Source organism: Hemibagrus wyckioides, linkage group LG17 (assembly GCF_019097595.1).
Source record: "Hemibagrus wyckioides isolate EC202008001 linkage group LG17, SWU_Hwy_1.0, whole genome shotgun sequence".
NCBI lineage: Eukaryota > Metazoa > Chordata > Actinopteri > Siluriformes > Bagridae > Hemibagrus > Hemibagrus wyckioides.
This window is the reverse complement of record NC_080726.1, coordinates 19983421-20008204: the sequence shown is the minus strand read 5'-3', so window position 1 is coordinate 20008204 and position 24784 is coordinate 19983421. Positions and strand designations below refer to the sequence as shown.

At 35.7% G+C, this 24784-nt stretch overlaps 2 protein-coding genes across 2 annotated transcripts; both read left to right on the top strand.

The window, feature by feature from the left end:
• Positions 1-11768: 11768 nt before the first annotated feature.
• LOC131367736 (protein FAM133-like) lies at positions 11769-17753 on the top strand. Its single transcript, XM_058413210.1, has 7 exons — positions 11769-11848; positions 13366-13481; positions 14009-14128; positions 14376-14435; positions 15269-15350; positions 17074-17159; positions 17745-17753. The coding sequence occupies exons 1-7, from the start codon at positions 11827-11829 to the stop codon at positions 17751-17753; spliced, it is 495 nt and encodes a 164-aa protein (XP_058269193.1). The 5' UTR covers positions 11769-11826.
• Positions 17754-18153: 400 nt separating this feature from the next.
• Positions 18154-23235, top strand: LOC131368206 (ADP-ribosylation factor-like protein 6-interacting protein 4). Its single transcript, XM_058414185.1, has 6 exons — positions 18154-18200; positions 19960-20031; positions 20613-20660; positions 21827-21875; positions 22487-22581; positions 22973-23235. The coding sequence occupies exons 4-6, from the start codon at positions 21845-21847 to the stop codon at positions 23123-23125; spliced, it is 279 nt and encodes a 92-aa protein (XP_058270168.1). The 5' UTR covers positions 18154-18200; positions 19960-20031; positions 20613-20660; positions 21827-21844; the 3' UTR covers positions 23126-23235.
• The last annotated feature ends 1549 nt before the right edge of the window (positions 23236-24784 follow it).

Here is a 24784-nt window from a genome sequence, read left to right as displayed (position 1 = left end):
TTTTGTGCAATCATTTCCTTGTTATTCGAACTAATATTAAATGCTACACAGGCCGCGCCCACAAGCCACAAGCTACAAGTGAGATGTCTCTTGCATACAGTGATGCTGTTGTAACATTTATTTCCTTGTAGTTCCTCAGGTACCCCGAGGAAAATGCTAATATCCATCAGTTAGCATGTTGTTTGAAATCCTCACACAAATGCTTCATATCAATTTCAACACTAAAACAACATATTTTATTTCAGAAGAAACGTTTAGTTATTTAGTAATGATGTCATTGTTCATTTGTGTGCGTGTGTGTGTGTGTGTGTGTGGGGCGCTGGACAAATGTGTGTATTTAGGTCTGTAATGTTTTGAAAGCATGTGACTTGAGGCTGAGCTCTGATTGGCTTGTTTCAAATTTTCCTTGGAACGCAGCACTCTGCACCCCAAACTCGCCCACTGTTGTTGTTAGCGAATCAATGTTGTGTTTATATTATTTGGCCTCATATGATTGGACCATTTCCAACGATTCTCATTACTGCTCAGCAGATTGTCAGTTAAAAGGCAGGTAATGATTAATGTGGAAGCAAGCCACATATCTTGAGATGAAATAAAATTCGGTTATATCTTTACAAAAATACCCTTTTACAAGGTGTTCGGATGAAGAAAAGAAAAGAATCAAGGAGCTTGGACCAGATCGACCCAATTTGTAAATTCAGCAGCAGTCAAGTGATGGCGGTTGAGCTATTGGCCATGCTGTCAATGGAAAAGAGACTGAGATGACTGACTTTAACCAGAAGCTCATTGAGAAATTGGCAAGCCAGAAAGAAAGGAGAGCAAAATTTCTTTTCAGATAGTGCCATTGGCCTGTGATTAGGCAACTTTCCAGTGTGTGTGTGTTTTAATGATTACCTTCATTACTTAATTACTGATAATAAACCCACAATGAACTCAAACTCACTGATTCATAGAACATTTATATTTATTCATATATTTATGTAACAATAACATTTTCAATATTTTATCTTAACAGTTAAGATACATAAGCACCTAATAAATATTTTTAAGTCTGTTTGCACCCCCCCCCAAATAAAAAATAAAATAAATAAATAATAATAATAATAATAATAATAATAATAATAGTATTTTTTTTTTAGCACCAGCCACCACTGGATGTGATGACTACAATGCTAGCATGAAATTCTGATTCAAAATATCACAAGAGAAGCTCCTGCATGTCAATTTTATCTTTTTAATCATTTAGCATTGTGTGATTAGCAACAAGTCAATGATTGCTAAGCACATAGAACAATTTCCTGACACAAATTGCCTTCTGGAAACTAATTTCACACCATGTTTAGAGGCGAACATTGCTAGCACATGTACCAGCTAACACTGTACCAAAATGCTAATAAGTTGCACTGATGGTAAATACTAACTCTAAAATAATTTTTTTAGCAAGGAATTTATGTTTAAGTGCTAGTTCTTTACAACTGAATGAATTCTGTGACATAGGCATGGCTAGCACATGCTAAAAAGGTTTATCATCAATTCTTTCAGGAATTTTGACAGAAATGGTCACATGACCTTTGATGCCAAGAGAAGAGCTTTTGAGCAGCTTGTATTACATCATGCTAGCTTGATAGCAGTTGCTAATAGTGCGATGATTGGAAATTAAAATGAGATGAACATTGCTAGCATCTATTAAAAATACTAGTTTACAGAAAATGATTTAGTTATGTTAACTTTAATTACAGAAAATCAGAGACATTCAGCAATTTTTTTTCCTTTTTTTAGCTGAACTGTTAATTAGAATGATGCAAAGAAGTTTGAAAAGCACAAACAAGCAAAAGGACAAACTCAGTATTAGCTTTTGGTTCCCAGGTAAATGTAGTGATTAGCATAAAGCAAAAAGGGCACATGAAACGAAACAGCCTTTCATTCATGACTCGAATTGAATGATAAACAACAACATTGTAGATGTTTTTTGCTAGCAAAACAATTTAAAAATGTTGAGAAAAAAGTCCTTGTTTTTCACTTTTTCCTCTTTCAGATGTTCCTGAAGAAAAAAAAAACTTTGCTAACATGAACATCGTAGCAAAAACTTCAAAAGTAAATTCCCCCATTTTGTCAACAGTTAACCAACCACAAATTCATTTTGTGATTTTTGTTTTTTACCAATAACTTCATCAATAACAAGCATCTTCATTTTTAAACACCTAAACAGACCCCACCTTCTTGTTCTTGATTGGCCCCCAATCCTGAGGCTTGTGAATTAGCATCATGCTGTGATCCTTCGCTTGTCATCATACAAGAATCAGTTGTTTATTCTCATTATCAAGACGCCATTTTGTAAAGATGACACGGTTAGTTTTTCACGACTTGATTGACGAGCGTCCACCACGGGGACAGCTGTCACTCCATCGCACATTTGCTTGCTACGCTAGTTACAGTTCAACTCACGTTTCTTTGCTAACAGCTGCTTTTGTAGCAAGGTGAAGGGGCGCATTAAGAAAAACACTAGACTGCAAATGACTGTTGATTAGCATTGACAGTCCAATTCTAGCCTTAATCTGTAAGCAGAGAACTGGACCATACGCCATTCTGCATTTCACACACGGAATACCAATGAGGCGATGCAGAGGAAGAAGAAAAGTAAATAGGACATGTACAAAACTGAGCTGTGTGACAGATTGTAATGTTAACGCTAATCTGCAATGGAAAACATGTAGCATGAAAAGTCTACCTTTGCATTACCTCACAGAATCCTACTGAATTCTGATTGGTCTGAAGGTGTTGATACATTTTCAACAGAAATAAGAGCTTTAGAGCACTGTGTATTATAGCATTTTAGCATCATAAACCATTAGAAATGATGGGGTTTACCTTTTTTATTTTGTACTGTTTTTGTTTTAGCTGAACTCCTAATTAGCATGATGCAAAGAGGTATTTGGAATCCTGAAAAAATGTGTCACATGAGCTTTGTATAGCAGTTTTGGAGAAAAAACACACACAAACAAGCAAAAGGGCAATCTCAGTATTAGTGTTTGGTTCTGAGGAAAATGCAGTGATTAGCATAATGCAAAAAAAAAAGAAAAATCTGCCTCACACTAAAGTCACATGTCTTTTATAGTAAAACAGTAAACCAATATTCATTAAAAAAAGTCTTTATGAAGCTATATTTACATGCATATACACAAAAACCAGACATTCTGCTAATAATAAACATTTTTCCTCACTGCCCCTTAAGGCACAGCTCCTGATGTGGCCAAACTTGGGAGAGTCTAACCCTTAGTAGTGTGGACCAAGGTGTGGCTAAAGATTTGAGCGAAAATGACAGTGATGGATGGAAGTGGCGTGACACTGATCCTCAGTCAATCAGGGGAGTGGACTGACATCCTCAGTCAAGCAGGGGTTGGATCAACAGCTTCAGTCTAGCAAGGGGTTGAAGAAACATCCTCAGTCGAACAGGGGAGTGGAGCGCATCCTCAGTCAAGCACGGTGATGGAGTGACATCATCAGTCAAGAAGGGTGGTGGAGCGGCATCCTCAGTTGAGCAAGGGGAAGGAGCAATGTCCTCGATAAAGGGGAGGGGGGCAACATCCTCAGTCGATCAGGGGGATGGAGAGACATCTTAAGTTGGGCAGGGGGTGGAACAACATTCTTGGTTGAGCAGGGGAGGAGCAACATCCTCAGTCAAGCTAGATGCATCCTCAATCAAGCAAAGGGGGGGGACTTGGTTGAGCAAGTGATATCCTCTGTCAAGCAGGGGGTTGAAGTGCCACCCCCAGTCGAGCAGGGGATGGAGTAACATCCTTAGTTGATCGGGGGGTGGAGCATCATTCTCAGTCAAGCAAGGGGGAGGAGCAACATCCTCAGTCAAGCAGGGGGCTGGAGTGACATCCTTAGTCCAACAGTGGGTGGAGTGACATTCTCAGATGAGCAGGGGGTTGAGCAGGAGTCAGGGAGACATCCTTAGCCAAGAAGGAAGCTGAGCAAGGCAGAGCTGGGGGGGGGGGGGTTAAAGTTATCAGTCATTCAGGAGGGCAGAGCAACATCCTCCACTGAGCATGGGGGCAGAGTGTTATCCTCCACTGGGCACAGGGGCAGACTGACATCCTCTATGGAGCAAGGGGGCAGACTGACATCTTCAGAGGAGCAAGAGGGCAGCATGACGTCCTCCACGGAGCAAGGGGGCAAAGTGACATCTTCTCAGTAAGGCATGAGGAGTTTGCCTGAGAGAGCATTCTTACCGTTCTGGGCAGGTGCCCTCTCCTCACCTCATCTTTCCCAATTGGCCCAGTTGCTAAGCATCTTCTCAAGCAGGAGTTGGTTTTGCTTGAAGAGAAGGCTGTGCTCTGCCAACTCCTGCTCTAACGCTGCCTGTTCAGCTGCATCCATAATTAGTTGAACCATTTGATGTTATATGCTAATGTTTATGTCTGTGTGTGTGTTAGATTACAGTTACTTTTGTTGCTGTTGTTTACATGTTTAAGCTTTCCTTGCCTAGTATTAACCTAGCCCTTGGTTGTCCTAGTTTTTTTTTGTTCCTTCCCAATGTTTATTTCTTTTAGTTGTCCTACATTATAATCGTCTGCATTTGCATCCACATTCAACCCATGACAACAGATGTAATTACATGTTCGTACCATCTCATCTCAAGTCTCAAGTACCAACTTGTTATGCTAACTAATTATTGTATCATGTATCATGTTATTTCAACTTCATGATATTAGTAAAAGACTATATTGTAAATGTATTTGTTTTGAGTTGCTACTTCAATGTTATAACTTAGTACCCCGTTATTAATGATCTAGTAAATGATTCAAAACAACTGTTTTTGGGTACACATGGTATATAGAAATGGACAGAGAGAGAGAGAGATAGAGAGAGAGAGAGAGAGAGAGAGAGAGAGAGAGAGAAATGAACATGATGTACAGGGCACACAGGAACGTGTCACAAGCACATCCTAACAAATGCAGTCTCAGGGTGTGGTAATGCCATGATTACAACTCTCTCTCTCTCTCTCTCTCTCTCTCTCTTTCTCTCTCTCTCTTTCTTTCTCCTGAATCAATAGCTTGTACGGTTGCCGCATTGCTCTCTCAGGCTCCTGCAGCCTGCTTCTCTTTCACACTCGGCTTTATCAAGGTCATCTGTATCGGGCACGTGGCGTCTTCCCACGCGTCGCTCTCTTTCCCCCCGTGTAGCAGTGCACCACCAGTGCCCACTGCTGGGGGAAAGAGGGAATGTTGGTTTGCGGGGATGGGAAAGAAGAAATGGTAGTAATAAGGAGAATCAGATGGTTGTCTACTGATTTGTAAAGCTGTGCAGCTAGAGAAAAAATTTATACATTTATTTTGTAATTATGTCTTTCGTAAAAATATATTATTATTATATATATTATTATAATTTTATTAGGTAGTTATAATCACGTCATAATGGAAAATGCAAAAAAAAAAAATTCTGTTAAAATACTGTAGCTTAACATCAATCTTTCTTAAACATTTTTCATAAAATAAATAAATAAAATCAAATAAATCAAATAAAATACAGCCACTAATATATATTACTTTAAATATAATTATTGTTAGATTTTTTTATCACATTGCTGAATGTTCAGCTTTACTGTAAAAAAAAAATACACAATCATAAGGTTAATTGTTAATCATTAATCAGCCTCTAACATGTTCTTATTCTTGCATGGTGCAAGCACATGAGACTTTATTTTTTATATAAAAAAAAAGAAAAATCTTTTAAATGAATCCCACAGTATGGTTTCTGTGTGAAAAGGACAGCGACATCCTTCGCTGATTAACTCATATCTGCTTGTTAGAGATAAGACACAGCGTGGTGTATTATAATACATACGGCAGAGCTGACTAATATCATTCAAATGAGAAACAATTTCACGTGAGGTCTTAGTTTTGGGTCTGTTTACTCTGACAGCTGAAATACGCGGTAAAAAAAATGGTTTCCACTGAGTTTAAAATTCTCTAAGACGCTAATATTAATATTTATTTATTTCATTTTTTAATTTTTTGACTCAACCTCTTGGTAGAGTCAAAACTAGGCTGCTGATTTTTTAGCTGAAGAAAAAAACAAAAATAAATAAAATAAAAAAACTAAAAATGTATTCACTGAAAGGGAAAGGACACAGGATGTTAAAAAAATGAGTTGTACCTGTTAGTGGAAACTTTCTCTTTAAGTACACATTGTTTTGAACTTCAGTCAGAATAGAAATCAAGAAATCAGGAGTGTGGTGTCTTTGAAGGGAATCCTACTGTTGTCTCATCCACTTATATTATATTGTGTAACCATTTTGCACTTTTTATTGTATTTTTTATGCTAGGATGTTCATTTTAGCAACATTGACAGATCTGAAGATACAGATACTATTATCATATCATCTCAAACTATCTCATCTAAGATTATTAATGCATTATCTCACATTATCTCATTACCATTACATGATTTCAGACAATTTCATCTACAATTATCACCGATTATTTCATTATCATAACATCATATCAGACCATCCCATCTCAAATTGTTTATTTTTTATGCTAGGATGTTCATTTTAGCAACACTGACACATCTAATAATACAGATACAGCCAAAATTTCTAGAATTATCTTTGTATGTTCTGCATGTTAATGAATTATAGTCAGTCCTAAATTACACTTCATCATGCCATTTCTGTTTAGCCATGCCCCCACAAAACTATAAAAGGTTATCTGAAATATAAGCAAATAGCATTTAAGTGTGGGATATGCTAAATGCATGCAAACACACAAGATGTGTTCCTGGCAAATTTGTGTGTGTTCAAAACGTGTAACGAGACGTACTCTGCTGATAAAGGCGATAAATACACCAGGTATTTCACCAGGGGGGTTGGTGTAGTTTCAGGCCGATGTCGTTAATCTGTAAATAATTTGGTATTCCGTGTCTCCATGTTTTCCCCGTGAGAATGCAGTTGTAGTGAAATTGATAACGTGTAATTGTTGCCTTGCAGGCTGATGAGATGCAGCAGATGGAATGCTCGGATGCTTGCAGTGAAATAAACTGTAGGTGTGGAGTGTAGGGGATGTGTGTGGTATAAACATAGCAAGTATTGAGCTTCATCAAGTCTGTTTTTAGATAGTGATGTAAACTCAAAGCTGATTGTTCGGCCAAAAATAGAGCCACTGTGAAACGAGCTAACAGAAACAGGAAATCATGAGAAAAACAGACACTCAGAAGATTTTTCAAACAAATCTGAACACATTTTGGGTGTGCTTTTAAATACCCAAACATTCTTTCATTATCATAACATCCACTCATATTTAAACCTATCTCATCTCATACTATTCTCATGTCATCTCAAACTATCTCATCTAAGATTATCACTGCATTATCTCATTACCATAACATGATCTCAGACTATTACATCTAAGGTTGTTATTATCACAACATCATCTCAGATTGTCTAATTATCATAACATCATCATGGACTATCATATCTCACATTTTCACATTACCGTTACATGATCTCAGACTATCTCATCTAAGTTTGTAATTATCACAGATTATCTCATTATCATAACATCATATCAGACCATTTTATCTCATATTGTTTTTATAACCACATTATCTCATTATCCTGACATCACCATGGGCTGTCTTTTCAAACATTATCTCATTACCGTAACATGATCTCAGACTATTACATCTAAGATTGCTATGATCACATTATCTCAGATTATCTCATTATCATAACATCATCATGGACTATCTTCTCACATTATCTCATTACCATACCATTATCTCATTATCATAATGTCATATCAAACCATCTCATATTGTTATCACCCCACTATCTCAGATTATCTCACCTCATATTATCATCACCACATTATCTCAGATTATTTCATTATCATAATATTTTCCCAGATTATCTCGTTAACACACTCAGATGATGCAAGGTTTTTTTTCTTGTCTTTCCATCATGAATCTTATTTATTTATTTACTTATTAATCCAAAAAAGGAAATGAACAGTCAGAGGTGTCGATTAGGTTTCATTTGATACTTTCCCGTTATTTCCTGCCCTCGGGTGGTACGGCTTTGGACCCGGTATTTAACAAAAAGTGAATAACAATACATGCCTAACGCAGATGCATGGTATGTAAGAAACTCTTAAAGACATACACACTACACACACACACACACTCACACACACACTGTTTTGCTCAGCATGAAGCTTGTTTGGACCAGCTGTCCTGATGTTGTTTTCAGAAGCTGTTCCTATGGTGTCATGGCTAATAGCCTGGGGCATGCCTGCTGTTTCACACACACACACACACACACACACACACACACACATTAATAGGAGTTGTAAGTTGTGAGCTGTATAATGATAAATATAATATAGAATATTTCATAGAAAATATAATTAATAGTTATTACAATACATTCAAAAACTGTTATTATAATAATAATAATAATAATAATAATAATAATAATAATAATAATAATAATAATAATAATAATAATAATGAATGCTCTGTATTTTATTTAGAATGATTTGGGTGAAAAGAAAACAAATAAAATAAAATGAAAATGTTTGCAGTACATTTTGGAGTTCATATGTCACACATGGTAGCTGGGTGATTTTACACTTTAAGTCATTTAAATTGCAAATTTGTAGGAAATAAATATCTTTCTCACACGCGCACACACACACACACACACACACACACACATTTTTACTACGCTGCTATGACTAAAAGCATTTCTCCATCTGTAACATCAGGCTCAAACAAGGAGAAGTGCACTTTCCAGATGTGTCAATCAGTGAGTCAATGTATCAATCACTGAATCAACCATTAGATCAATGAATCAATCAGTGAATCAATCAATGATTAAAATCAGTAAAGAATTAATGAATCAAATAAATCAATCAGTGACTTGGTCATTAATAAATGAATAAATGAATGAACCAACCAATCTATTAATCAGCCAACCGACATTTTAGTACCATCAGATTCTTTGAATGTCCCAACTTGTTCAGAAGTGGGGGTCGGAGGTCATTATTTAATGAATCAATGGATCAATGAAGCAGTTAATGAATCATTTACTGAAAGAATCGCTGAATCAATGAATCAGATAAATTTTCTACAATTTATTATTTGTATACAATCTCTGGTGCCCATGTCTTACTGATACCAGCTTGTGAACTGATAAAGAAGTCAATTAATAGATCAGTAACAAATAAATCATAAAAACATTATCAATTATATAGCATTTCAACATCAGCGAGGCAGTCAGTAATATAATTGATGAATCATTTGAGGAATCAGTCACAGAATCAATGCCACAATACATCCTCATACCCCTTCATTAGACAGATGTAATTAGCTACAGGGACACACACCAATATGAAACTTTGTAAGCTAACTCTCTCTCTCTCTGACAATCCCAGCTTACTAACAAGCGCAGTATTACTCATTGCTTGCTAGTCAAGGGGGCCTAAATTGAAATTCGACCAGCTACACCCCTCACGCTTGTGTGTTTCCTCAATGGGACTCAGTCAGTGAGAGAAAGAAAAAAAATGCCTCTTTTGGGCACTGAGCTAAAAAAAAATCATTTTTAACATCCAAACTGAAAGTGTAGATATGCAAACAACAATCTCTCTCTCTCTCTCTCTCTCTCTCTCTCTCTCTCTCTCTCTATCTCTCTATCTTCTAAAAATCCAAGGCAATCACTCTGGGCTATTTAGCAAACCTGACAGGACCAGACTTTGAGAAAACATTTGCTCAGCTGCTGATAAGTAGATAGATGGACAATTTTACTCTTATCGGAATCTGGCAAATCTTTGTATTTTGATTTCTTTTCACTATAAAACTTTTTATAGAGCTTGTGTCATGATTTTTAATAAAAATGCTGAACTAAAAAAGTCAATACATCCTGGCGTGATGTGTTTAACCTCCAGCGGAACGGAAACTGACTTATGGGACGTTTTCAATCAGTAGAAAGAAATGAATGGTTTTCTGGCTGTGAGTCTGATCTAAAATGAGTCAGGACTCTGTTGGATAGATGTGTGTTTTTCCCTCTGTTGGATAACCTTACACAGAACTTTAGTGGTTGAAGATCAAACTTTAGAGGCTTACGAACATGCACTTGGATCATCTCAGAGAGCAGAAAGAGGTTTCATATCAACTTTTACTTTGAAGATAAACATTGGTGCAGAAAAAAAATTACTTTTGTTTTCTTAAGGAACTTTTCTATGATATATTACTCCTAGTAAGCCCTGACTTTCATATGAGCTTATTAACCACTGGGACATAACAAGGAGTGGGACATGACAAGACACTCAATGCTTAACATGGACACAAAAAAACAGGAGCAAACTCCATTTTGTTGGCCTCTGGGAAAAGGAGTTAAAGCACATGTAGATGTTAAGAATGGAGAACAGAGACTGGGACAAGACATCACTGAGCTATTTGCAGCTTTTGTTAAATCGAGAGTGCTAATTGAGTTTAGTTTTTACAGTTCTGTAGAGGATTGTGTCACATTTTAGATGAAGTGGTATAAGAGTGAAGCTCTGCGCTCTATTCTGGAAGGAAAACAAAAGGTTTTGTGTAAAAGCGTTTGCCTCGTGTTATTATCAGTATGTTATTTAGCAGCAAATGTAATCAATTTATATTTTGTGTTGCGGTGGTTTGACTTTGTAAAATTGTGTTTATCTTTGTATAATGTAATAAAGGGCCTTTCAAATTCAATTCTCTCTCTCTCTTTCTCTCTCTCTCTCTCTCTCTCTGAGAGTTTTATCCCTGAATCAGCTACATAAAGACTATATTAGTAATAAACACTGTGTGCAGTATATCAGTTGGGTTTATACAGTAGGTGTGTGTGTGTGTTCTTTCTAAGCAGATGCTGTTACATGCATTTTACACTTTCACTGCTGATCTGGACATTTCTTCACAGCTTGACCTGCTTTCTCTCTCTCTCTCTCTCTCTCTCTCATATGTAGCTGCACTCATCATCACAATGCACCCTTATTTTTACAGCATAATGTTTGGCATGTTCAGCTGAAACGCAGGAGCTCACAGAGCTGTGCTCAGCGTGAAGTGGCTGCTTGAACAAAAATTAGTTCACGTTTAAATGGCAGAGACGTTGATGAAGAAAGAAAGAAAGAAAGAAAGAAAGAAAGAAAGAAAGAAAGAAAGAAAGAAAGAAAGAAAGAAAGAAAGAAAGAAAGAAAAAGAAAAATATGAAGAATAAAATACAGCAAACAAATGAAACAAAAGAAAACTAATAAACAGATAAACATGAAAAGTGGATATTGGCAAACAAATAATATATTCATGTACAGTCCAACAAGTCAGTCAAGTAATAAATATGCAGATAATGATCTATAATTATTTTTTATAATTATTATTTATTAATTATTTTATAAGTTAATTAAATTAAACAAACTTATTTAATCTCTAGTAGAAATGTAGTAGAAATTCTTAAAAAAAAATTCAGGCTTCCTGCTTCTAAAAATTATGTTGTTAAATCGAAGGGTTTATCAGTATTTATTAAAGTCACTTATCATAATTATAAAGACACTTAGGAAAACATTTTATTTATTTATTTATTTATTTAAACAATTTATAGAGTTTATGCAAGTGTAATGTGTTTAAACAGGTGAACTGGTGTGCTGTGTGTTGAAGCTCCACCCATCTGTGTGTTGAAGCCCTGCCCATCTGTGTGTTGAAGCTCCTCCCAGTTGCTGGAGTCAGAAATCAGACTTTTTTTTCTGTGTGTTTATTTGAGATGCTTTAGATCTGGGAGAAAGAAGAAGGAGAGAGCTGACGGAGCTGATGGAGTCTGAGCAGCTTCCAGGTAATAGCTAACTACAAGCTCACATCTACATTCTCACATCTACACTCTCACATCTACACTCTAACATCAACACACTCACATCTACACTCTCACATCTACACTCACATCTACACTCTCACATCTACACTCTCACATCTATACACTCATCTACACTCTCATCTACACTCTCATCTACACCCTCACATCTACACCCTCACATCTACACTCTAACATTTACCCCCTCACATCTACACTTTCACATGTAAACTCTAACATCTACACTCTCACATCTACACTTTCACATCTACACTCTCACATCTACACTCTCACATCTATACACTCATCTACACTCTCATCTACACTCTCATCTACACCCTCACATCTACACCCTCACATCTACACTCTAACATTTACCCCCTCACATCTACACTTTCACATCCAACTCTCACATCTACACTCTCACATCTACACACTCATCTACACTCTCATCTACACCCTCACATCTACACTCTAACGTTTACCCCCTCACATCTACACTTTCACATCTAAACTCTAACATCTACACTCTCACATCTACACTTTCACATCTACACTCTCACATCTACACTCTCACATCTACACACTCATCTACACACTCATCTACACACTCATCTACACCCTCACATCTACACTCTAACATTTACCCCCTCACATCTAAACTCTCACATCTAAACTCTCACATCTACACACTCATCTACACTCTAACATCAACACACTCACATCTACATTCTCACACCTAAACTCTTACATCTACACTTTCACATTTTCTCTCTCACATCTATAATTTCACACCTGCACTCTTACATCTACACACTCACATCTACACCCTCACATCAACACTCTCACATCCACATCTACACTCTTACATCAACACTCTCACATCTACATCTACACTCTTACATCTACACTCCCATATCTACATCTACACTCTTACAAGTGTTTTTGTACAGTTCATTGTTTTTGAATGTAACATTTTAGATCACATGGTGTAACAGATCTAAATAACCAAATAGCTAAATAACTAAATAACAATGCATTTTTTATTGATTTTCTTATATTCCATAACATTGTGTTGTTGACAGTAAATTCTGTACTATTCAATTTTCATTTCAGCAAAGCAGAATTATATATAATTTGGGGGTCAGATGTATTAATCTTCTTTTTTTTTTTTTTTTTAAATTTTGTGTTGTATGTAACTGTAACAAATCTCTTCGAGGTTAAATCCTGTGTGTTTACTAATCCTCAGCTAACACCTTGTGTAAATATTGATCTCTCTGACTGTACTCCGATAACACTCTCACTTCATGTTGGACTTCATCATAATATTATTGTTGTTCTTATGCAAGTCACAGATCAAACTCTCTGCAAATTAGTTTCTAAAAAAGGAGGTTATTTTAAAATTAATTAATTAATTAATTAATTAATTGGCATTAATTGTCTTATTATTCTAATTAAAACACTTTAATAATCAGCAGGATTTAATGTTTCTCTGTTTGTAGCTGCATGGTCTCAAAACGGCGAGGGGGAGGAGCTGGGTGGAGTTTCTCCTACATTAATGGGTGTGTCTGAAGACCCTGGAGGTGGTCCTTTAATCCCCAAGACACAACATGGAAAGGTCTGCTTTATAATTTTTAAAGTTCTGATTTAGAATTTCTAGTTTTTACATAATATATATAAAAATAATATTTTATAAAAAAAAAAAAATAACGAAACATTTAGGTTATTTGTTAAAGGCAAATATTTCAAGTGGGCTAAATATAGAAATATAGTTGGATAAAAAAAATGGATAAAAAATAATGTAGTATTATCTATATGTAACATTTCAATTGAAACAATATGATGAATTATAAAACTAAAAAAAAGCTAAATTGAGTGTAATATTTCAGATAAAATAATAAGACAACTACTACTACCTCTGCTAACAATAGTACTACTACTACTACTTATAATAATAATAATAATAATAATAACTATGAACAAATGTAAATTGTGAAAGGTGTAAAAGGTTACAAAAGTTTGCAAGGATTTATATTCTTGCATTCAATAAGCATATAAAATTATAAAACTGGTGGGATAAGAAAAAAGCTATGTAGCCTTGGACTAGGATAAATTTTTGTTTCTTCCATTTTCTTTTGTCCCCAGGATGAGACATGGTCATGTGACAGCTCTGCTTCCTCCTCTGAGGATAGCAGCGATGATGATTCTAGAGTGAGGAAGAAGAAGAAGAAGAAGAAGAAGAAGCTAAGGAAAAAAAAGAGCAAGGTGGTTTAACCGAGTCCCTTAAATATTCATAATTTGCCTTCCATCTCTTTAGCAACAGTTAGTCTTTTATTATTTTTTTAAAACCTCAAAATGTTGATCCATTTCTAGTTACCTTTATCTAATTAACTAACATCTACCAACCAATCAGAATCCAGAAATCCACAGCACTGTGATGTAATAGGTTTGACCCAATGTCATGTTATTATCATGGTATCATAACATCATTTTTTTCTGTGACTGTCCACAGAGATCGAGCTCGTCATCATCGTCTTCCTCAAGCGACTCATCAGATAGTGACAGCAGTGAGGTGAGTCATACTTACTGCACAAGGTTCGAATGGAACTTACCTCGTTTTTATTCAGCTAGGAATGATTTCTATTGTATCACGTGACCCTGACTAGCAAATCGCATGATTAGCTATTGAGCTGTTAGATTCTTTCACATTGTGCTAGTTATGCTCAGGATTATTTCACTATAAAACCATATATACCATACTGTATAGTACAGTATAATACAGTATTCTGAATTATACTGTACTATACTGAATTATACAGTATAATACAGAATTCTGTTGCCTCACAGCAAGAAGATCCTGGGTTCGAATCCTGGGGTCGAACAGGCTGGGGCATTTCTGTGTGGAGTTTGCATGTTCTCCCCGTACCTGTGTGGGGGTACTCCGGTTTCCTCCCACAGTCCAAAAACATTGTTCGTCTATGTGTGGCTATGTGCGCCCTATGTGCGCTGGGATAGGCTCCAGCAGACCCCCGTGACCCTAGGAATAAGCGGGTATAGACAATGAATGAATGAATGAATATATATAAAACATAATAAATCCAAGATCTATTGCTTCACCTAACATGGCTAGCAAAGTATAAAAGCTACCTGGTTACAAGCATGGTAAGCTGTTTTGTTGATGCTTTTATATGTTTTTGTAAATTATTGGGCATACTTTTCTGTAGGAAATGGAGCTAATATGGCTAGCAACATGAAAAATCTAGCGAGAACTAGTTAGAATGATTTGTTTTCTAGCTTGTATTGCTGCTCTACTTACGCTTTCCACGGTATTCATTCAATTTTTGCTAATGAAACCTTGATTTTCATTTGAAAATGTTTTCAATGGAGAAAAAAAAATCTCCACAGGATGAGAAAAAGAAAAAGAAGAAGAAGAAAGAGTGGAGGAAAAGGAAACAGAATGCAGTGACTACAGTGATACCTGAGTCAGGTGAGAGAAATCAAAATTCTGGATTGTGATTGGAAGAATTTTCTAGAACTGCAGATATAGTAAGAGCTCACTCACAGAGATGCTGTGACGTATTGCAGATGCTAATAATAGAAAAAAGATTTTGTGTAAAAAAAAAAAAGTGTATAATGATGATGTTTTCTCCAGGGTATGGAGACATTTATATAACATTTAAGGAAGGAGTCTCCACTGTCAGTGTTTTTGTATCAATTATTGCTTAGATCATGCTGTTAGATTCTGTCATATCTAGTTAGCTATGCTCATGAGTAAATTCATCTTAAAAATATATAATACTAATACTGGCAGATTTTAAAAATTCACATATTGTTCGATTCAGTATTCCAGATTTTTTAGGATAATTTTTCAGAATTTTAAAGAATTTTTTCAGACAATTTTTACTCATTAAGTGTAAGTTTTAAAATATGTAAAAATTCTTCAAGTTAACTTGACTAGACTCAAGCCTTTTTAATAGCTGTAACTTCTACACTGGAATAAAATTCTCATCAGCGCTATATCACACTCCACCCTTTTATCTTATCTTCATATACGAACACACACACACACACACACCGCCCTGTGTACACACACACACACACACTTTGTGACACACCCTTACCATTCAGAGTGTGTGTGTGCAGTGGCATTCGTGGTCATTATTGTCCATATACAGCTCCACATTAGTTGATATACAGTACAGAGCAAAGTGCACACACACACACACACAGTGTCGACTCAAGTACAAATGGACCTCATAGATGCCACAAATGATAAGTGAGTCTTTCATGCACTGTTTTTTTTTTCAATTATAGAGGCCAAAGATGGATAGTGCTACAACACACACACACACACACACTAAATACATTTCCATCGATCGACTATTCTGTACATTAGAACAAACAAATCCATTATCAGGACCAGTGAGTGTGTGATGGATTTTTTGCTTAACACACACACAAACAAAAACACAAACATAAATTAATTTTTATAATTAATTTTTATTATATTTGAATGAATGTGTATTATTGAATAGTTTAATATGAATATAATAATAAAGAATGGTTATAGCTTCTGGGTCTTAAGTAAGAATAGGAGCTAACTTGTTTTGCAGGGATGTTGAAGTGTAGCTAGAAACAGATAAAAAGTATAAAATATTATTAATAATAAATATAAAACTGTAATTTTAAGTGGAGTAAAACACTCTGGGACATGCTGTTAGAGGAAAATAATCAACCTCAGGGTGTTAATAGTTACTCTACTGAGTAGTTTTCTGTAACAGCACAACACACACACACACACACTCTGTTTTCTTCTTTCGTGGATGAAGGGCAGGAGAAGAGGATGGAGACATGGTGCTCAGCTCACCACATCCACACTTGAGAGTGAATGGTGTTCTCAGGGTGATGATCCCATTTCAGTTACTGCATGATGAATGAGAAAAAAGAAAGAAAAAATGATAAAAGGGGAAGAAGAAAAGATGGTAAATGAAGGATGGCAGAAGTGTGGAGAAGACAAATGAACATTTAAATGCCTTCATTGCACAAAGTCAAGAGAAGGAGAGGAAAAAGTCAAGGAAACAAAAAAAAGAGTGATGCGTGTGTATGTGTGTGTGTGTGGTGTAGCCTTTGGGGATTGTTTTGTAGTTTTTGCCTCTGGCAGACTGTGTGTATGATTCTGAAGTGTGTGTGTGTGTGTGTGTGTCCCACAGGCCTTGTCCTGGAAATTGTGTTAACGCCATTGAAAGAGCAAAACGACGAGCAAGAGATGAAGAAAGCAAAAAAAGACAGTGCCAGAGTAAGAACAACCATCATGTGTGTGTGTGTGTGTGTGTGCGTGTGTGTGTATGTGTGTGTGTGTGTGTGTGTGTGTGTGTGTGTGCGTGTGTGTGTATGTGTGTGTGTGTGTGTGTGTGTGTGTGTGTGTGTGTGCGTGTGTGTGTATGTGTGTGTGTGTGTGTGTGTGTGTGTGCGTGTGTGTGTGTGTGTGTGTGTGGAAGTTGAGTCTGGTGCAGCCATGTATGTAGGTCATGTTTGTTGGTACAATTATTATTATTATTATTATTATTATTATTATTATTATTATTATTATTATTATTATTATTATTATTATTATTATATTAATATTATTAAACAATTATTTAAAATGTATTCAAAAAGACTGAATATGCTTCAAATATTTCTAAAAAATAAAACATTAAATGAATTGACTAATTATACATTACCTAATACTTATAAAACATTTATTGTCGTTGTTTATTTTATTTATTTTGTTAAGTATTTGTTTTAGTCCTTTCATTGTTCATTGAGAAAAAAATTCTAATTCCATACCTCAGTAAAGATATCCTTTATCATTTTTAAATTTTTTATTTTTTATTAATAGCGTAATTAATGGCAAAATTTCTGGCCCTCACTGTGCATCTTTGTCTTTGTGTCAGAAGAAGAAAAAAAAGAAGAAAGACAAGAAGAAGCGGAAGCAGAAGAAAAACAGGAAGAAAAAGAAGAAGAAGAACAAAAAGAAGAAAAAGAAAAAGAAGGTCATAAAAATACATATACTGTGTTATTAATATAACTGTAATTGTTTTTTTAAAAATATCGTTTCCTTCTTGGTCAGGATTCCAGCTCGTCTTCATCCTCTGACAGCTCATCATCTGATAGCGAAGATCAGGATAAGAAGAAGAAAAAGAAGAAGAAGAAGAAGAAAAAGAACAAAAAGAAAAAAAAGGATTCTAGCTCATCATCTGACAGCTCCAGCGATGATGAAAAGATGAAGAAGAAGAAAAAGAAGAAAGACAAGAAGAGAAAGAAGAAGAAAAAGAGGCTGAAGAAAAAGAAAAAAGTGAGGAGAAGAATCATCAGAAATTATGAACATGAATGTATATGAATGTAGGTATGGCATGTGATGGTATGAAGGAGGACTCGATAGGTGGAGGTAGGAGGAACCTTGACTGAACTCCAGGCTTTTGGAGCACTTTCAGAAACTCTCAGAACAACTCAATTTATTGCTTGACCATGCCTCCAACACTACGTATCCAACCACTTGTTGTTAAGTCCAGCATAATAAAGGTGACATTGGATATAATCCACACTGTTTACAACTATGTACCACTGCACCTGGGGAAGTATGGTGCTATAAGGACTCTCTACATTTATGGCCTTAGCCAGAGCAACTTACATTTACACAAGTGAGGGTTAAGGGCCTTGCTTAATGGCGCAGCAGTGGCAGCTTGGTGGTTCTGGGATTCAAACTCACAATCTTCTAACCAGAAGGCCAACACCTTAACCACTGAACTACCACTTCCCCAACACAGCACAGCCTAACCTGTCCTTCTCAGCCATCAAGACCACTTGGCTGTTCCAATCATTGTGGGGTTCTTCGATTACCCCCATCTTGAGCACATCCTTGAGTTCCTCCAAAAATCAATTTTTTTTTGTTCTGGCAACTGCACTCTCTAGGTAGGTAGAGGCAAAAACACATCGGCAAATTCGCTTCACAACCTGAGTAACTTGGGATAGTAAGAGGTTGCCTCCAAAGGGGACAGAAGTGAACAGAACCTCACTTTTTCGACTTCCTTCCAGGCCCAGTTCCTCCCTTTCAAATTTACCATGGTCAGAGCCACAGGAACTGCCCATGGTTTCAGGAAATTGAGGTGGTATCTGTTCCCCTGGCCTCATAGCTGACTTCTCAGTCTTTGTGACCTTAAAGGATTCTTGCCAATTTGTGAGTAATCCAGAGCTCAACATGTGTAGCAAAATGGGTACTTTATCCCCCGGTACAAATTCCTATATCTGTGTACCCCAGTCATACAGCCAGGATTCATGTTCTATGTGCTTGTCGCAAATTCTCCTGTGTTTGTTACCCCAAGTTTTGCTCTCAAGTCAATAATGTACTGAATTTCTTTTTTGCTAGTTATTGCCCAATTTTCCTCCTAACGGTCCTTTTCAATTTAGAGTCCGTGACATAAACGTGGTGCCCTGGGCAGTCAGAATCTCTTTCAGGGATCCCGACTAAGGAGATAATGAGGCCATTGACTGGAGCTTGAGACTGGCTTGCCCCTGCATAAGGGCATCAAAGCTGCTGCTCGCTGTGCAGGATGACAAGCGCTTGGTGCTGGGCTTGGTGGAGGAGGGCGAAGGATGTGACAATCTGGCCAAGGGGGATGCCTTACATGGGAAGAAGTAGCTCAGAGGTTAAGACATTAGATTAGGTTCTGAGTTCAAATCCAAAGACCACCAAGCCTGAGCAAGGCCCTTAACCCTCAACTCCCCAATATAAATGATCTGGATAAGGGCAACTGCCAAAGGCTGAGAATGTAAATGGTGGTAGTGATGTGTTTCTCAAAGCCCAAAGACTTGTGGAGGAAGACTCAGTAGCTAGGTGGAATGTTGACGGAGCTCTAGGATTGCAAAACTCTCAACAAAACTCAAAATAACTCAATAGAAACTGAACTCTTTCATTCTCCAAGTTTCATCACACATTACCTGCTGGCTCGACCTACCCTTTCTCTACCCACAGCAGACACTCAACCACACCCTTACCACCATAATATACATTTCCTGCATTCTAAATTTTTTCTTTCTTTTTTCTTTTTTTTTAGTACTCAAGCTCCAGCTGCAGTTCGTCCTCATGCGAGAGTGATGACGAGAAATCCAGTCAAAAATTAAAGAAAGTAAGATATTTAAACATAATCTACCTGCACAAGGAGACAGTTAGAATATTTATTGCCCTTATAATAAAAAAATGTAGTACTACAACAGTTTATAAAAATATTAATAAAAAACGTGATATTAAATGTAATGATTTTTTCCGGACAAAAGAATGTCAGGTCTAAATCATTTAAATCTTTTTTTTAGCTTCTGCTTTTCTCTCATCATAATATATGACATAAAAAAAAAACATTTAAAAAAATAAAAAAAGATCAAATTAGGAAAAACAAATTAAAAATGCAATCATTGAACATCATATTAAATTTTAAGCAAGTTGTAGTTTTAAAATAAATAATGTTAAAATTTCATTTTAAAATCCTTAACCCTCACTTTAAACCCTACCCTCACTCTAACCCCTACTGCAACCTCAGTGTAACTGTTCTGAACCTTTCACGTCTTACATAAATTTATTATAAACTCATTATATTAATGAGAGTTTTGAAATGTTTTTTTTTTTTTCAGTGGATAGCTAGCTAGCTAAATTGTGCTTTCAGGCTAATTGCTAAATATGTATTAATGATTTTCTGGATTTTGTTACTATAAGGAATCTGGAAAATGGTCACCATGGGGTGATGCTGCTGCAAGAAATGAGGTTTGAGTTTCTAGATTTTTTTAATTTAATTTATTTAACTTGCTAAATGCTGTCAACAAAATTAGTTTCAAATTAATTTTGGTTTTAAAACACTCACGTTCAAAGTGCTTCACCATGCTTCAGACTAGAGGATGGTTTTCTCAGGGAATTAAGTTTCTGCCAAATATATGCCAAAAATAGCACTTTGTTTGGCAAAAAATGTTCATATTCTAGTCTCATCAGCCCTGAGAATCTTTCTTTCTTTCTTTCTTTCTTTCTTTCTTTCTTTCTTTCTTTCTTTCTTTCTTTCTTTCTTTCTTTCTTTCTTTCTCATATTTTGATCGCCATTTCTCATTTGTATTCTATCATGTCCTGTTTTTTCTCCTTTCTTTATTCCATTCTTTCTTTCTTTCACATATTTTGATCGCCATCTCTCATATGTATATCATGTCCTGTTTTTTTCTTTCTTTCTTTCTTTCTTTCTTTCTTTCTTTCTTTCTTTCTTTCTTTCTATCTTTCTTTCTTTCTTTCTTTCTTTCTTTCTTTCTTTCATATATTTTATTTTTATTTCTTTCTCCCATGTATTCTTTTACATATTGTTTCTCCCTTTCTCATTTGTATCCTACCATGTACTGTTTACATCTCTTTCTTTCTTTCTTTCTTTCTTTCTTTCTTTCTTTCTTTCTTTCTTTCTTTCTTTCTTTCATTTTATTCTTTCATTGTTTTTTTTAGCTTCTGCTTTTCCATCCTTCCTTCCTTCCTTCCTTCCTGATTTTTTTTGTTTGCTTTTGAAAAATCACTGTAGATTCCTGCTTTATTTTTCCAACCCCCAGGCAGCCATTTTTGGGTCTATTTCAATTCCGACTTGCTGCATTAAAATATATGGGAAACATCAGGGGGGTCAATACTTATGAAAGGCATGCTGTGTAAAAGCTGTATGCAATAACAGCTTTAATCAGTCTTTCCATGTTTTTGATGAAGAAATGTAAGTAGGGGATTATAGCTTTACATAAAACCTACAATCTAAAATGGAAGTGTTCCTCATATAAAATGTCTTTAATCATCAGGATTTTAATATGGAGCTGTATCTTTTATTCGTTTTCTTACATTATTAAAAACAGAGTCGGCTGAAGAATAGTGCAGAGATCAGTTTTATTCCTCCATCTCTCTCTCTCTCTCTCTCTCAGGAGGGAAGGTCAGCGGTGATGGCTGAGGGTCAGTTAGCAGCTTCACCAGGTTTGTTTCAGCTCAAACTCACAAACTTTCCTTTCTGCTCTCTTTACTGATCTGTTCATTCTCTTTATTCCTCTTCTTTTCCTACATTCTTCCTGCCATCCCTTTCTTTTATTCAGTCATTCCTCCTCTTTAAATTGTCTTTCTTTCTTTCTTTCTTTCTTTCTTTCTTTCTTTCATTTTATTCTTTCATTGTTTTTTTAGCTTCTGCTTTTCTCTCATCATAGTATCTGTATAATGCCAAGTAATAAAAAATTTCAGTTAAAATTAAAAAAGATGAATGGGAAAAAAAATAAAAAATCTTTGAACAGCATTTAACATTTAAAATGTCTTAGTTATTAAGTACATATAAAATGTCTTAAAAATTATATTTAAAATTTCATTTTTAAAATTTCCCTTCCTTCTTTCTTTCTTTCTTTCTTTCTTTCTTTCTTTCTTTCTTTCTTTATTTATTTCTTTCTTTCAACCTGATTTCACAGGATCTTCTTCATATTCTACTTTTCTTTTTGCAGTTTCTTTCTTTCTTTCTTTCTTTCTTTCTTTCTTTCTTTCTTTCTTTTCTCTGGTTTTCCATCTGGAAAGGACCAGATGAGTAAAATGTTTTCATTTCCCAGAGTTCCCTGCAGTCTGTGAAGTTGAGAGGCCTGAAGGTGCTGATGATGAAAGAGGAGAAGAAGAAATGAAAGCGAAGCTGAAGAAAAAGAAAAAGGTTCTATCAAAACTAGTCAAATAAACCAGCTAGCATGCAAACTGACGCTAATGATGCATTAACTGTGTTTTTATCAGTTAGCAAGCTAGTCATCATAACTAGCTATAAACGAGAGGATTGCTAACTAGTCATCATAGCAAGATTAGCATAGATTTCTAGGATAGATTGCTAGCCGGCTCTCAGGTTAGCTAGTGCTCATATATATATAATAAATATAATAAATAAACACAAATATGATTAAAGTCATATACTGAGCACATAAAGTTCTGCATAAAATAAAATACTTTTTTAATTAATTTTATTTCAAAATAAAATACTGCATTTTTCTGCATTTTTTATTCTCCTTTATTTTCTTAAATTTTCTTTTTCTAACTCAGTATCTTTCTATTAGGATTCTGCTTCATCTTCAGAATCATCATCCTCATGTTTGGATAGTTCCTCCTCAGACACTGAGGATGACAAGAAGAAGAAGAAGAAGAAGAAGAAGAAGAAGAAGAAGAAGAAGAAGAAGAAAAAGAAGAAGAAGGTGCTCTGTTCATCGTAAATGAATGAGAAGATCTTAAGGATTGTAAATAACCTTGTGTTCTTCCTTGACATTTTCAGGACTCAAGCTCATCTTCATCTGGTTCTTCCTCCTCATCGGACAGTGAGGATGACAAGAAGAAAAAGAAGAAGAAAAAGAAGAAGAAAAAGAAGAAGAAGAAAAAGAAGAAGAACAAAAAGAAGAAGGTAAAAGTATGTGCTTGGTGAAACACAATACAGTGCTAATGTTTTGCTAATGATGCTAATGCTAATATTGGCACAAGTATGAAAATACTAACACTAAGTGCTAGGCTGAATTTCATGAAGATGTAAAGTAATAATTATTGTAATATTTGGCTTGTGGAAGACTAATGCTAATTCCGTAAACTGTAGCACAACAACAATGAATACTTCATGAATAAATCATTTGCATAAATGGCAAAAAATCATTATGTTAAATAAATTAATTAAATAAGTTAAATCTATAAAATAAAAGAATAAATGTAAAAATGCAGAACAAATACAAATAATAAATAAACTTAGATGCAGATGTTACAGACGACATGCAAATTCATATATATACATATATATGTATATATATATATATATATATATATATATATATATATATATATATATATATATATATATATATATATATATATATGTATATATATTGTGATCAGCCATAACATGACCACCTGCCTAATATTGTGTTGGTCCCCCTTTTGCTGCCAAAACACCCCTGACCCATCGAAGCATGAACTCCTCTAGATCTCTAGAACTCCTCTATATCTATCACCAAGATGTTAGCAGCAGATCCTTTAAGATCTGGGGAACTTGGAGGCTAAGTCAACACCTCAAACTCATTGTTGTGCTTATCAAACCATTCCTGAACCATTTTTGCTTTGTGGAACGATGCAGTATCCTGCTGAAAGAGGCCACAGCCATCAGGGAATACCACTTCCATGAAAGGGTGTACAACATCCACATGCATGGCAGGACCCAAGCTTTCCCAGCAGAACATTGCCCAAAGCATGACACTGCCTCTACTGGCTTGCCTACTTCCCATAGTGCATCCTGGTGCCATGTGTTCCCCAGGTGAGCAAAGCAAACGCACTCGACCAACCACGTGACTGGTCTGCGGCTATGCCCCAACTGTGATACACTGTGTATTCTGACACCTTTCTATCAGAACCAGCATTAACTTCTTCAGCAATTTGAGCAACAGTAGCTCGTCTGTTGGATTGGATCACTCGGATACTGACCAATGCAGACCGGGAACACCCCACAAGAGCTGCAGTTTTGGAGATGCTCTGATCCAGTGGTCTAGCCATCACAATTTGGCCCTTGTCAAACTCTCTCAAATCTTTACACTTGTCCATTTTTGCTGCTTCTAACACATCAACACAAAATGTTCACTTGCTGCCTAATATATCCCACCCACCAACAGGTGAGGAGATATCAGTGTTATTCACTTCATATATATATATATATATATATATATATATATATATATATATATTCTTTTTTTCATTTATTTTTTTATTTACAATTTTTAAATTTGAAGTTTATTCTCATTTGGAAATGTATTCTTTGTTTATGCACTTCTTTCACTTAGGATTTGAGCTCGTCCTCATCCTCATCAGACTGTTCCTCATCAGACAGTGAAGGTGAACAG